The 15,977-nt window shown below is 44.1% G+C and overlaps 1 protein-coding gene across 1 annotated transcript in view; it reads right to left on the bottom strand.

Annotated features, from left to right (window-relative positions):
* Positions 1-15,977, bottom strand: part of vwde (von Willebrand factor D and EGF domains) — a 306,182-nt gene that overhangs the window by 179,323 nt on the left and 110,882 nt on the right. The window contains exons 17-19 of the mRNA XM_068052969.1: positions 15,651-15,787; positions 7,765-7,923; positions 4,387-4,491 (exon numbers count right to left, since the gene is read on the bottom strand). Of these exons, the coding sequence (XP_067909070.1) occupies positions 4,387-4,491; positions 7,765-7,923; positions 15,651-15,787 (401 nt within the window). The remainder of the gene's footprint in view (positions 1-4,386; positions 4,492-7,764; positions 7,924-15,650; positions 15,788-15,977) is intronic.

Raw genomic sequence — 15,977 nt, 5'->3', positions numbered from 1 at the left:
TGTACAGGAAGAAAAATTAATATTGGGAAATATAAAAGGGATCAAGCGAAAGAGATAAAGAATAAAACAATTTTTTAAAAAATTCTGCAATATTAATTTTATTCGGAGGAAATGAGATTCCATACTCACAAAATTAAGATTTCAGGGCCAGAGAGGTTTTTTTTATTCATTCATGGGATGTAGGCATCGCTGGCTAAGACAACATTTATTTCCCATTCCTAATTGCCCTTGAGTAGGTGGTACTGAGTCACCTTCTTGAATCGCTGCAGTCCATGTGAGGTAGGTAGACCCACAGTGCTGTTAGGATGGGAGTTCCAGGCTTTTGACCCAGTGACAGTGAAGGAACAGTGATATAGTTCAGGATGGTGCATGGCTTGGAGGGAAACTTGCAGCTGGTGGTGTTCCCTTGCAATTGCTGCCCTTGTTCCACTAGGCGGTAGAATTCGTGGGTTTGGAAGGTGCTGTCTAAGGAGCCTTGGTGTGTTACTGCTGTGCATCTTGTAGATGGTGCACTGCTGCCACTGTGCATCGGTGGCAGAGAGAGTGACTATTTAAGGTTGTGGATGGGGTGCAAATCAAGCGGGCTGCTTTGTCTTGGATGGTGTTGACCTTCTTGAGTGTTATTGGAGCTGCACCCATCCAGGCAAGTGGACCGTATTCCATCATACTCCTGACTTGTGTCTTGTAGCTGGTGGACAGGCTTTGGGGAGTCAGGAGTTAAGTTACACGCTGCAGGATTCCTAGCCTCTGACCTGCTCTTGTAGCCACGGAATTTATATGGTTACTCCAATTCAGTTTCTGGTCAATGGTAACTCCCAAGATGTTGATAGTGGGGGATTCAGCAATCGTAATGCCATTGAACGTCAAGGGGAGATGGTTAGATTCTCTCTTGTTTGAGATAGTCATTGCCTGGCACGTGTGTGGCGCAAATGTTACTTGCCACTTATCAGCCCAAGCCTGGATATTGTCCAGGTCTTGCTGCATTTCTACACGGACTGCTTCAGTATCTGAGGAGTTGCAAATGGAGCTGAACATTGTGCAATCATCAGCGAACATCCCCCCTTCTGACCTTATGATTGAAGGAAGGTCATTGATGAAGCAGCTGAAGAAGGTTGGGCCTAGGACACTACCCTGAGGAACTCCTGCAGTGATGTCCTGGAGCTCAGATGATTGATGATTCTGTGGCATTCTTCTTTTTTTCTTTGGCCTCCTTATCTCGAGAGACAATGGGTAAGCGCCTGGAGGTGGTCAGTGGTGTGTGGAGCAGCGCCTGGAGTGGCTATAAAGGCCAATTCTAGAGTGACAGGCTCTTCCACAGGTGCTGCAGAAAAATTTGTTTGTCGGGGCTGTTACACAGTTGGCTCTCCCCTTGCGCTTTTGTCTTTTTTCCTGCCAACTGCTAAGTCTCTTCAACTCGCCACACTTTAGCCCCGCCTTTATGGCTGCCCGCCAGCTCTGGCGAATGCTGGCAACTGACTCCCACGACTTGTGATCAATGTCACAGAACTTCATGTCGCGTTTGCAGACGTCTTTAAAGCGGAGACATGGACGGCCGGTGGGTCTGATACCAGTGGTGAGCTCGCTGTACAATGTGTCTTTGGGGATCCTGCCATCTTCCATGTGGCTCACATGGCCAAGCCATCTCAAGCGCTGCTGATTCAGTAGTGTGTATAAGCTGGGGATGTTGGCCGCCTCGAGGACTTCTGTGTTGGAGATACGGTCCTGCCACCTGATGCCAAGTATTCTCCATAGGCAGCGAAGATGGAATGAATTGAGACGTCGCTCTTGGTTGACATACATTGTCCAGGCCTCGCTGCCATAGAGCAAGGTACTGAGGACACAGACTTGATACACTCGGACTTTTGTGTTCCGTGTCAGTGCGCCATTTTCCCACACTCTCTTGGCCAGTCTGGACATAGCAGTGGAAGCCTTTCCCATGCGCTTGTTGATTTCTGCATCTAGAGACAGGTTACTGGTGATAGTTGAGCCGAGGTAGGTGAACTCTTGAACCACTTCCAGAGCGTGGTCACCAATATTGATGGATGGAGCATTTCTGACATCCTGCCCCATGATGTTCGTTTTCTTGAGGCTGATGGTTTGGCCAAATTCATTGCAGGCAGCCGCAAACCTGTCGATGAGACTCTGCAGGCGGTCTTCAGTGTGAGATGTTAAAGCAGCATCGTCAGCAAAGAGGAGTTCCCTGATGAGGACTTCCCGTACTTTGGACTTCGCTCTTAGACGGGCAAGATTGAACAACCTGCCCCCTGATCTTGTGTGGAGGAAAATTCCTTCTTCAGAAGACTTGAACGCATGTGAAAGCAGCAGGGAGAAAAAAAAATCCCAAAAAGTGTGGGTGCGACAACACAGCCCTGTTTCACGCCACTCAGGATAGGAAAGGGGTCTGATGAGGAGCCGCCAAGTTGAATTGTGCCTTTCATATTGGCATTAATTATCATTTATTATGCCATTAAAAACTATTTACTCCTAAATGTACTGACCCCAACTTGTTCGGCTCTTTTTAATGTGGATCTAATGAGTATGCCCCCCAGGTTCAAGTCATTATGGTGATTTCAGTGCCACCTTTATCTGCAACATGAAACCCTGTGGAGGAGTTAAGGTATCTCCGACAGCAACATATGGATTTCCTCTTTTAATTGCACATGAGCGAACACCATATGTTACTGTTAGATTTACCCTGTAATAATGGGGTCGCAAATGCTATTATTATTAAAGCAAAATCGAGGCCATTATCATTTATTTTCTCCTGATGCAAACCCAGAAATTGATAGATTTATTAAATTAATCTGCACAATTTTTCATGCTGGGATTCAGACTCACACGGTGGCCAGTCTTACAACTACTACACAACTGTACTTGAAAGACTGACAGCTGTTTGACGCAAACAACAACAAAAATTTATATGTATATAGCACCTTTAACATAATAAAATGTCCCAAGGTGCTTCAGAGGAGCATTATAACACTAAGTATGACACCAAGCTACAAAAGGAGATATTATGTCAGATAACCAAAAGCTTGGTCAAAACAGTAGGCTTTAAGGAGTGTCTTAAAGGAGGAAAGCAAAGTGGAGAGACAGAGAGGTGTACGGAAGTACTCCAGAGCTTGGGGCCTATGTAACTGGCGCAGCCAGCAATGGTGGAGTGATTAAAATCAGGGATGTGCAAGAAGCTAGAATTAGAGGAGTGTGGGGCTGGAGGAGATTGCAGGGATAGGGAGGGGTGAGGCCATGGAGGGATTTGAAAACAAGGATGAAAATTTTAAAATCAAGATGTTGCTTGACTGGGAGCCAATGTAGGTTAGCGAGCACGGCGGTGATAAGGGAATGGGACTTGGTGCAAGTTAAGACACGGGCAGCAGAGTTTTGGATGACCTCAAGCTTATGGAGAGTAAAATGTGGGAGAACAACTAGGAGTGCATTGGAGTAATCAAGTCTTGAGGTAATGAAGGCATGAACGAGGGTTCAGCAGCAATTGAGCTGAGATGGGGTGAAGTCAGGCAATGTTACGGAGGTGGGAATAGGCTGTCTTAGTTATGGGATGAATGTGAGGTTGTAAGCTCATCTCGCGGTCAAATGTGACACCAAGGTTGCAAACAGACTGGCTTAATTTCAGACTGTTGCCAGGGAGAGGGATGGAGTCAGTAGCAAGGGAATGGAGTATGAAGCGGGGACCGAAAACAATGGCTTCAGTCGTCCCAATATTTAATGGGAGGAAATGTCTGCTCATCCAATACTGGATGTCGGATAAGCAGTCTGAGAATTTAGCAACAGTGGAGAAGTCGAGAGACATGGTGGTGAGGTACAGCTGAGTCCCATCAGCATACATGTGAAAACAATGCTGCACTTTCAGATGTTGTTACCAAGGGGCAACATGTAGATGAGAAATGGGTGGGGGATGAGGATAGATCGTTGGGGACACCAAAGGTAATGGTGTGGGAACAGGAAGAGAAGCCATTGCAAGTGATTCTCTGGCTGCGATTAGATAGATAAAAATGTAACCAAGTGAGAACAGTCCCACCCAGCTGGACAACAGTGGAGCGACGTTGGAGGAGGATGGTGTGGTCCACTGTGTCAAAGGTTGCAGACAGGTCGAGAATGACAAGGAGGGAAAGTTTACCTTTGTCGCAGTCACATAGGATGTCATTTGTTACTTTGGTAAGAGCTGTTTAGGTTCTGTGGCGGGGTGGTAACCTGATTGGAGGGATTCAAACATGGAATTCCGGGAAAGATGAGAATGGATTTGTAAGGTGACAACACGTTCAAGGACAAAGGCTGATCAGTATCAGATGGTATTTTGATCAGTCATACATCAACAGAAAATAAACTCTCCAACCTCTTGTTGGTGCATACAAGTATTTCTGGTCTTACCTTTAAAGTACAGAGTCCGTCAGTGTTTGGCTCACATGTTTGACAAGCACCATCGAATAATGTTAAGAACTGTGAGTTGCTGTAAGTGTACCCATCATTTGAAATCTGCCAGAAAAAAAAATTATATTTCTGTAGAACACAAGACAAAATACATTATATTCTCATTAAATTAAGTAATTTTATAATTTGACATTGTTGCCTGCTTAATATATCATTTGTGTCTACACATTGTGGTTTATAAATTCATAGAATTAATTAAGGGAAAATATTCTCTGTAAGCTTTATCAATAACAAAGTAACTAAGGGTCAAAATTCTGCCTGTGATTTGCTCCTGTTATGACCTTGTCCCAGACCCCAGGGGCATGGTCATTAACATGTTGGGACAGGTGTTTGTGCCAGTGGCAGCACAACAGCGGTACTCACTCAGGGGAGAAGTGTCTTTCCCTTTTCCTTCAAATTTGTTATGGCTGAAATGAAGGGGTGGAAAACCAGCAGATCCGTGTTCTGCCCTAAATCCCGATGCGTTCGGCAGAGAGGTGGTGCTGGGTCCCTGCATCCAGAAAGTGGTAGTTGGCACCCTGAGTCGCCCCAGTGTCACTTAAAAACAAATTATTAAAAAATAGGAGCCCCAATCTTTAGGGGCTAGACCCCTACCGTATCCTGCTCCCCACCATACCAGAGCCCACTTCGGTGCTTGTAGGCCAGTACACCACATTTCGTTCGTAAACTAATTCCAGAGCACAACCCCCAAACAATGTCACTGTGAATGTCAATGTTGGGACCCAGCATTTTGATTGTTTCCGGCTGTTTTGCCAGACTCCCGCCAGAGGTGCAGGGGTGGGGTCTACCAGAATGGCTGGTAAATTTGGGGCCATAGTGAACTGATTTACCTGAAATTAATTACTTTTGAAGTGTAGTTATTACACAGCAGCTATTTTCTGTTATGCATACAGTGGGATGGAGAAATTTAACTCATGGCCATCCACTGTGTGCCTAAAAACAGGCAGCCAGGAGTTGTAAATAGGGAGAGCACCTCGCCACCTCAATGATGCCCAAAGTTGTCTGATGCTATATTCAAGCAGGCCTGTTAATGGGTCCACCTGAAACAGATGTAAGGCTGCTTTACTATGCAAATTATTGTTGACAGTTATATCTCTCCTGAATGCTGTTCTCATGCAGACCCATTGGAGTGCTCAGGTATTGTTCCAGGCAAGTGACCTTGCCTCTATGGAAAAAGGAATCTACTCCTTTTTCAGGATAACAACATGCCTGCTCCCCAGTCACACATTCTGACCCAGACTGTCCTGCCCCATGCTGAGATGCTGCATTCTGCAGCTAGACCCTCAAGGCTCACAGCAGCTCTAGGTACCCACCAGGTCAGAATCATGGCTACTGTCATGAAAATGAAAGCAGACCTGCATGGTGTGTTGCCTGTGGTTGCAAACAGGCTGGCTTTTGAGGGACTGGAATCTCTTTCTATTTGGAAAGATGCCAAGCTGCTGATGGGGAGCACACAGATAATGTGAGTGCAATCTATGACACCTTGCAATTTGTGAAGCTTGCAATGCATGCAAAGCCTAGTTCTTTCGTCACGCTCCACAATGTCCATTGGGAATCTGCTGTAGATGTTCTTCCAGGTTTAGAAAGCCTCAGTGAGTTCCCAGATATAATGCTGCACAGCAAACTGAGAGATGTAATTGTTGTCACCTGATGCAGCCTGGAAGGAGCCCACTGCATAAACGTTAAGGGCTATGGTGAGCTTGACAGCCACACACAGTGCTACCCATGCCCTGGGTCAAGGTTCCAGTTGTGGCAGCAACAGGAGCCACTGTTTGCTGACAACCTCTTTGGTGGTGAAGGTACCTCACACATTGCTCCTCAGTGAAGTTAAGGTAGGACAAGTGCTTCCTGAGGCCTTACTGAGGGTATGACCTCCTGCAGAGTGCCCTCCTCCTCCCTCTTGACTTCTTCACTGCTCCTCCTTGTCCTCCAGCCCCAAAGGCAGACTTACCAGAACATCCATGACTGCAATAAAACTGTTTTGAAAGCAGAGAAAAGTAGTCCAGTACCAGAGAAACTTATCAGAAGTTAGAATTCAGTTGCACGATGCAGATAATAGTCAACAAAAGACCCAGCAGTTAACCAACAGCCTAAAAGGACAAAGCAGCAAATAACTTGTATAGTATGGATGAGCCCTTTAAATAGTGCTGCTGCAGGGGCATTGCTGCCTGCTAGTGCCATGATTTGCTTAACAAGTTTGCCACATGCCAATTCAGACACTGGGGCAACCCAATTTCACAATTCTTACAACAAGCAAAGGACCCTTATTTAAATACTGTTTTCAGTGTTTACTTCCAACATGTGACTTGGATGCCTTTGGAGGAACCCAATCCAATACAGCGGGTAGCACAGTTGCAGCACAGAATGAGCCCTTGCATATCTATAAAATGGGTGCAGTACGATTGAATTTCTCGGACTGTGACTCCAGGAAAGCTGGAGAGACTACCTACTATATTATAAATGCAAAGCAACAGGATACTAATGCGTACAATTTTAAATCATGCATTATTCTATGCAAGCATAGAATATAAGTTCATCAAAATACTCCTCCTTTTACTTCAACTGCATAGAATTCATGATCCAAGCATACTGCAAAATATAAATTCAAATTCATGTCCAGAATTTTCCTTGTTCATGCAGTTTTGTCCAATTTTACCTCAACTAGCAAGATATTTATGTATATATTTTTGTGTATTTTATTTCTATTATTTAGTTGGGAGTTACTGAAGGAATGACTAATGCTGCAGTACAAAATTTACTAAATGGCAATTCATATTTTAAATCTAGAGAAAACTATCATCTCTAGCTTAATTCTGATTATACCATAGATGCAGCAATTACACAGAAATACAGTATATTCAAAAAGTAAAGTACAGTGTCACCAGAACTAAACTGTATAGGTAGCACACAAAGAGAGAATATAAATATAAAAAGTACATATACTATTAACTATTGCTGTGTGAATAACATTCTGGGCAAAAGTGCTTTATCCTGTTTTTATACCACAGCCTGCATGACAATCATCAGAGAAGTTGAGGATGCTTAAATTTAAGGGGCAGAAATGAAAGGTAGTGAAGTTAAAGTGGTAGAAGATGCAATATTTACAAATATTCCTTTTGACACAGGAGAAGCGCAGATTAAAATCACAAACTTCTATGAGTTTCTGTAGCTGGCATGCATATGTGTTTAAAATAAAGAACTGCATTTGTGTAAACCCCCAACCTCCTGAAGGTTGATTGCTGCAAGACCACAATCATGCATTTTTAAAGATTCACACACTCTTTAGTACAAATTATTTGTAAATTTAAAATATCACACCTTGACTTGCCACCTTGCAATTGGTTTGTCATCAACAAGGTCTATACTTTCAAATGGTTGACCAATCTCATCTGGAATCTGGCAGTCCACAGCTCTACTACTCAAAAAGGTCGCTTTTGTTGGTTGTGGCACAGTTGGAACCCATTCATCATTGATGTACTATGCTCAATTAGATAAAGGAAATCAAAAGAAATAACATTAATTCTGGCAATACAACAAAAAAAGCATAACTCATACTAGTTCTTTACAGTTCTCATATATAGGAAACTACAATTTCACCCTCTTTCCTTTGAGCGTGAACCGATTTTTGCTGATACTCCATTTTGCCTTGGTGTTTTTGTTCGCTGGTGTCATCTTCTTCCCAGAAGGTTGACTCCTTTGGATGTCCACCTCTGTATGTCCTGTGCTGCCCTTACACATTCCTCATAGGCCAACTGCATCCAGTCCATTATATCCGTCATCCATTTTCTCTGCTTCCTTCTCCTACTTTTTCCATCAATCTTTCCTTCCAATAATTATCTCTGACTACCGACTGCTCTTACGATGTGACCAAAATATTGTATCTTTCACTCTTTGATATTATGCACCAAATTCCTCTTTTCTACAGCCATTTCCAGCACTTCTTCATTAGCCTTTCTGTCTGTTTAGTTTAGAGATACAGCACTGAAACAGGCCCTTCGGCCCACCGAGTCTGTGCAGACCATCAACCACCCATTTATACTAATCCTGCACTAATCCCATATTCCTACCACATCCCCACCTGTCCCTATATTTCCCTACCACCTACCTATACAAGGGGCAACTTATAAGGGCCAATTTACCTACCAACCTGCAAGTCTTTTGGTTTGTGGGAGGAAACCGGAGCACCCGGAGAAAACCCACGCAGACACAGGGAGAACTTACAAACTCCACACAGGCAGTATCCAGAATTGAACCCAGGTCGCTGGAGCTGTGAGGCTGCAGTGCTAACCACTGTGCCACTGTGCTGCTCTGTGTAGGCTATGCGGAACATCCTCCCATATGTCACCTTGAATGCATTCAACTTATCAGTAGTCTCTTTTGTTTGTTGTCCATGTATAAAAAACTTACCTCGGGGATTCTCGGAGCAGACTCGGAGGGCGGAGTTCCAGAGCGGTACGTTACCTCGGGTGGGGAAAAAAAACTGAAAAAGTGACGTCACAGGAAAGCTGTGAGCTGATTGGCTGGTAGAAAATCTGTACCGTATTTGAAAATAAAACTGATAAAAATTGATTAAAACACTAATTAACTAATTAATAAGTAGAGTAACTAAACCAGAGGGAGGGGATTACTGTATTTAGTTAGCATTTAGTATTTATTGTAGAAATCTAGCACTAGGGACCACATAGTTAAGTGTATCATAATTTAGTAAGGATTTAATAAATATTTATTTATTTTATATTAATTAACTAATTAGTGCGAGAAATGACAGTTAGAGGGGTGAAGTGCTTCACCTGTGAGATGTGGGAGGTCCGTGACGCTTCCAGCGTTCCGGGAGACTACATCTGCAGGAAGTGTACCCAGTTGCAGCTCCTCACAGACCGCATGGATCGGCAACTGGATGCACTTAGGAGCATGAAGGTGGCGGAAAGCGTCATAGACAGGAGTTTTAGAGAAGTGGTTACATCCAAGGTGCAGGCAGATAGATGCGTGACCGCTAGAAGGGGCAGGCAGTCAGTGCAGGAATCCCCTGTGGCTATCCCCCTCTCTAACAAGTATACCGTTTTGGATACTGTTGGGGGGGAATGGCCTATCAGGGGAAAACAGCAGCAGCCAGTGCAGTGGCACCACGGCTGGCACTGTTGTTCAGCAAGGAGGGACAAAGCGCAGAAGAGCAATAGTTATAGGGGACTCTATAGTCAGGGGCACAGATAGGCGCTTCTGTGGACGTGAAAGAGACTCCAGGATGGTATGTTGCCTCCCTGGTGCCAGGGTCAAGGATGTCTCTGAACGGACAGGGGGCATTCTGAAGGGGGAGGGTGAACAGCCAGATGTTGTGGTACACATCGGTACCAACGACATAGGCAGGAAGAGTGATGAGGTCCTGCAGGGGGAGTTGAGGGAGTTAGGCAGTAAGTTAAAAAACAGGATCTCTAGGGTTGTAATCTCTGGATTACTCCCTGTGCCATGTGCCAGTGAGGCTAGAAATAGGAAGATAGTGCAGCTAAACACGTGGCTGAGCAGCTGGTGTAGAAGGGAGGGTTTCAGATATCTGGACCATTGGGCTCTCTTCAGGGACAGATGGGACCTGTACAAGAAGGACGGGTTGCATCTAAACTGGAGGGGCACTAATATCCTGGCTGCAAGGTTTGCTAGCGTCACTCGGGAGGGTTTAAACTAGTGTGGCAGGGGGGTGGGAACCAGAGCAGTAGGACAGCTAGTGAAATAAATGAGGAGGACATAGTAAATAAGGCCAGTAGGACTAAGAGGAAGAGCAGGCAGGGAGATGTTGCTGAGCACAGCAGGACTGGTGGTCTGAAGTGCATTTGTTTCAATGCGAGAAGTATAACAGGTAAGGCAGATGAACTTAGAGCTTGGATTAGTACTTGGAAATATGATGTTGTTGCTGTTACAGAGACTTGGTTGAAGGAAGGGCACGATTGGCAGCTAAATGTTCCAGGCTTTAGAAGCTTCAGGCGGGATAGAGGGGGATGTAAAAGGGGTGGGGGAGTTGCATTACTGGTTAAGGAGAATATCACAGCTGTACTGCGGGAGGACACCTCGGAGGGGTCATGCAGCGAGGCAATATGGGTGGAGCTCAGGAATAGGAAGGGTGCAGTCACGATGTTGGGGGTTTACTACAGGCCTCCCAACAGCCAGCGGGAGGTAGAGGAGCAGACATGCAGACAAATTTTGGAAAGATATAAAGGTAACAGGGTTGTGGTGGTGGGTGATTTCAACTTCCCCTATATTGACTGGTACTCACTTAGTGCTAGGGGCTTGGATGGGGCAGAATTTGTGAGGAGCATCCAGGAGGGCTTCTTGAAACAGTATGTAGGTAGTCCAACTAGGGGTGGGGCCATTCTGGACCTGGTATTGGGGAATGAGCCCGGCCAGGTGGTTGAAGTTTCAGTGGGGGAGCATTTCGGGAACAGTGACCATAATTCCATAAGTTTTAAGGTACTTGTGGATAAGGATAAGAGTAGTCCTCGGGTGAAGGTGCTAAATTGGGGGAAGGCTAATTATAACAATATTAGGCAGGAACTGAAGAATTTCGATTGGGGGCGGCTGTTTGAGGGTAAATCAACATCTGACATGTGGGAGTCTTTCAAATGTCAGCTGATTAGAATCCAGGACCAGCATGTTCCTGTGAGGAAGAAAGACAAGTTTGGCAAGTTTCGGGAAGCTTGGATAACACGGGATATTGTGAGCCTAGTCAAAAAGAAAAAGGAAGCATTTGTAAGGGCTGGAAGGCTAGGAACAGATGAAGCACTTGAGGAATATAAAGACAGTAGGAAGGAACTTAAGCAAGGAGTTAGGAGGGCTAAAAGGGGTCATGAAAAGTCATTGGCAAACAGGATTAAGGAAAATCCCAAGGCTTTTTATACATATATAAAGAGCACAAGTTTAACCAGGGAAAGGGTTGGCCACTCAAGGACAGAGATGGGAATCTATGTGTGGAGCCAGAGGAAATGGGCTTGGTGCTAAATGAGTACTTTGCATCAGTATTCACCAAAGAGAATGACTTGGTGGATGATGAGCCTAGGGAAGGGAGTGCAGATAGTCTCAGTCATCTCATTATCAAAAAGGAGGAGGTGTTGGGTGTCTTGCAAAGCATTAAGGTAGATAAGTCCCCAGGGCCTGATGGGATCTACCCTGGAATACTGAGGGAGGCAAGGGAAGAAATTGCTGGGGCCTTGACAGAAATCTTTGCATCCTCATTGGCTACAGGTGAGGTCCCAGAGGACTGGAGAATAGCCAATGTTGTGCCTTTGTTTAAGAAGGGTTTCAAGGATAATCCAGGAAATTATAGGCCAGTGAGCCTTACGTCAGTGGTTGGGAAATTATTAGAGAGGATTATTCGGGACAGGATTTACTCCCATTTGGAAACAAATAAACTTATTTTAGATTTAGTTTAGTTTAGAGATACAGCACTGAAACAGGCCCTTCGGCCCACCGAGTCTGTGCCGACCATCAACCACCCATTTATACTAATCCTACACTAATCCCATATTCCTACCACATCCCCACCTGTCCCGATATTTCCCTCCCCGCTACCTATACTAGGGGCAATTTACAATGGCCAATTTACCTACCAACCTGCAAGTCTTTTGGCTGTGGGAGGAAACCGGAGCACCCGGAGAAAACCCACGCAGACACAGGGAGAACTTGCAAACTCCACACAAGCAGTACCCAGAATTGAACCCAGGTCGCTGGAGCTGTGAGGCTGCGGTGCTAACCACTGCGCCACTGTGCCGCATGGCGAGAGGCAGCATGGTTTTGTGAAGGGGAGGTCATGTCTTACTAATTTGATTGAGTTTTTTGAGGAAGTGACGAAGATGATTGATGAAGGAAGGGCAGTGGATGTTATCTATATGGACTTTAGTAAAGCCTTTGACAAGGTCCCGCACGGCAGACTGGTACAAAAGGTGAAGTCACACGGGATCAGAGGTGAGCTGGCGATGGATACAGAACTGGCTCGGTCATAGAAGACAGAGGGTATCAGTGGATGGGTGTTTTCTGAATGGAGGAATGTGACTAGTGGTGTTCCGCAGGGATCAGTGCTGGGACCTTTGATGTTTGTAGTATATGTAAATGATTTGGAGGAAAATGTAGCTGGTCTGATTAGTAAGTTTGCGGATGACATCAAGGTTGTTGGAGTTGCGGTTAATGATGAGGATTGTCAGAGGATACAGCAGGATATGGATCGGTTGGAGACTTGGGCGGAGAAATGGCAGATGGATTTTAATCCGGACAAATGTGAGGTAATGCATTTTGGAAGGTCTAATGCAGGTGGGAGGTATACAGTAAATGGCAGAACCCTTAGGAGTATTGACAGGCAGAGAGATCTGGGCGTACAGATCCACAGGTCACTGAAAGTGGCAACGCAGGTGGATAAGGTAGTCAAGAAGGCATACGGCATGCTTGCCTTCATCGGTCGGGGCACAGAGCATAAAAATTGGCAAGTCATGTTGCAGCTGTACAGAACCTTAGTTAGGCCACACTTAGAATATTGCGTGCAATTCTGGTCGCCACACTACCAGAAGGACGTGGAGGCTTTGGAGAGGGTACAGAAGAGGTTTACCAGGATGTTGCCTGGTCTGGAGGGCATTAGCTATGAGGAGAGGTTGGAAAAATTCGGATTGTTTTCACTGGAACGACGGAGGTGGAGGGGCGACATGATAGAGGTTTACAATGTTATGAGCGGCATGGACAGAGTGGATAGTCAGAAGCTTTTTCCCAGGGTGGAAGAGTCAGTTACTAGGCGACATAGGTTTAAGGTGCGAGGGGCAAAGTTTAGAGGGGATGTGCGAGGCAAGTTTTTTACACAGAGGGTGGTGAGTGCCTGGAACTTGCTGCCAGGGGAGGTGGTGGAAGCAGATACGATAGCGACGTTTAACAGACATCTTGACAAATACATGAATAGGAAGGGAATAGAGGGATATGGGCCCCGGAAGTGCAGAAGGTTTTAGATTAGGCAGGCATCAAGATCGGCGCAGGCTTGGAGGGCCGAATGGCCTGTTCCTGTGCTGTACTGTTCTTTGTTCTTTTGAAGCATATGACATTGACGACAAAATGTAACACCTCAGCATTCTTTTCCTAAGATTCAGGTTCAGTTTCTTTGGTCTTAATATGTCCTTCAGTCTGACAAAGCTGATTATCTCAATCCTCCTTTGGATCTCACAATCACATCTCCCATCATCTGTGATAATCTGCCCACGATATGTGAACCTTTTCACTTGTTCCATGATTTGTCCTTTTAACTTCAATTTTCACTTCCAGGTTTAGGTCTTTGCTTATCACCATTGTCTTGGTCTTCTTCACATTCATTCTTCCACACTCCATGCATTCACTTTGTTCACAATTTCCTGTAGTGCCTCTTCTGAATCTGCAATCAGTGCGGTGCCATCAGTGTATCTCAAGTTGCTTGATGTTCAACCCATCAATGTTGTAACCTGGAAGATCATCTACGTCTCTGAAGATAGCTTCAGTGGACAGGTTGAACAGTTTTGGGGACCTAATACATCCCTAACACACTTCTCTTTTGATTGGGAAGTTGTCTGACAAGCTGCTATCAAGTCTCGTTATCAATGATTGATTCCAATATAGATTCTGAATTATCCTGCTATCATTTCTGTCAATTTCCAGTTTGTTTAAGCACTCCATTATTTTCTGCCTTGGAGTAGTGCTAGGCTGACTAAGATTGGGGAGCATCCATGCTCTATATTCCAGGTCAGGTAATTGTCCTCATTTTAATGACAGTAATGCCCAACTGAGACGCTCAGATTAAATTATACGATGAGGTTACTGAGCAGCCAAAACAGGCTGGAATATTAGAGCAACACCATGTCCAGACAGTGGAGAGAAGGCCCGGGAAGAGTCCAATGGAAATGCAAGTATGCCGAGTCTTCAGCTTCTTCGGGAGTTATAAGGCATTATTTCTTTACTTATACTTGCCAATTGTAATAATCATTGTGTAATTTAGGTGCTTGGCTAACAAAATTGTAATCACATCGGATGCTAAGGCAGAAGTCAAAACTTAGCTGCTTGTACAATAGTTTTAATGAAGTTGGTTTTGGTGACTGAAATAAAACTATTTGTTATTTGAGCTAATTTAGTGCACTTGAAAATTAACAGTGAAAGATTTGATAGCACAGAACCTGAGTACTGCTGAAAATAGAGACATTTTGTCAAAGTGATAGATTAATCTTCTTCAATTTGACTTAAGCATAAAATTAACTGCGAATGTATAGCTCTTTTATACATTATGTATTTTATCTTGTTATGCATTTACATGATGTGATTCTGGTGGTATTATTAAGTAAAAGTAGGCAAAGTAGGCAACTTCAATGAAGATTAAATGATTTGTTAATATATCTTACTAATTTTCAAATTCAACGTAATCTTCTACACTTAATCTTTACAAAACCATGCATTTTTATAAATTCACTACCTGAGGAGTCCTTGAGAAGGTCAATTCCTTGAAAGCTTGTATTCTCTGTCACCAATAACTGCAGCAGGTCCAGAATGATGTATCTGGATAAGTTCTCAGCTCTAGGTTTCAAGGTCAAAAGGGAGGAGATACTCAGTACTTCTCACTGCTCTTTGTTGTATTTGAGGGATATTGCCAGGATAAAAGGCAAGGTTTATGTGTTGCAGCTAGTTGAGATCTGCTGGGATCTAAATGTTGGGTGGAGTCTGCGAGAACAATGAGGGTCTGCCTGTGGCTGTGTGTGTTCTGGACTCTGAAGTCCAGGCAGTGCTGATTGGTTAAGATGAGAACTTCAGCTTTGTTAGATTGGCCAAAGCTTATAGATGTTTCAAGAATAACTGAATCAGCAGAAATGGTGGCTTCAGCATCTTAAATTTCCGTTATATAAACAGTTGAATACATAGAAATAGACCTCCATAATGTCAGCCTAAACAAATGAAACATCTGCACTTGGATAAAACAGGGGAATTGTTAAGTTTGAACAGCTACAAAATAATGTTCAATATGCAAACACTAAGCCAAATTTGGCAAGTTACAGTTTTCCAGCAAATAGCATGTTTATGTCATTCCAAATATTCTACTTTTTAATCTCTTAGAAACCTCTCACACCACTTTACAAATGCCTGTCGAACTGTAGTTTGAAAGGTGTTTAACAAAATAGCCCTCCACTGTATTTACTATTCAGTATAGACTGCATCGTGTTAACTTTACTTACTTGCAGCTTGATGATTTCACACGTTAAACTTGCAGACTCCATGAACCATTGGCCGAAGACCCTCACAGAGGTACAGTCATATTGCCGAACATCACACAATCCAGAATTCTCCAACTCTGTGATTTCAGGAAGCTGATCTTTGATGTTAAGATCATAAAATGGGAATCAAATCTCTGCAAAATTTTAAACTTACAAGGATTTACATTTTGTTGTATGAAAGCTTTTTCCAACCGACAAACATCCTGAATATTTTTTTCAAGTACATATCTATTTCATTACTGCTTTCCATCATCAGCAAAGTAGTGGGGGGGGGGGCGGTGTAAGGGA

The sequence above is a fragment of the Heterodontus francisci genome, chromosome 2, assembly GCF_036365525.1.
Source record: "Heterodontus francisci isolate sHetFra1 chromosome 2, sHetFra1.hap1, whole genome shotgun sequence".
Taxonomy (NCBI): domain Eukaryota; kingdom Metazoa; phylum Chordata; class Chondrichthyes; order Heterodontiformes; family Heterodontidae; genus Heterodontus; species Heterodontus francisci.
This window is presented reverse-complemented; position numbering and strand designations above follow the sequence as displayed.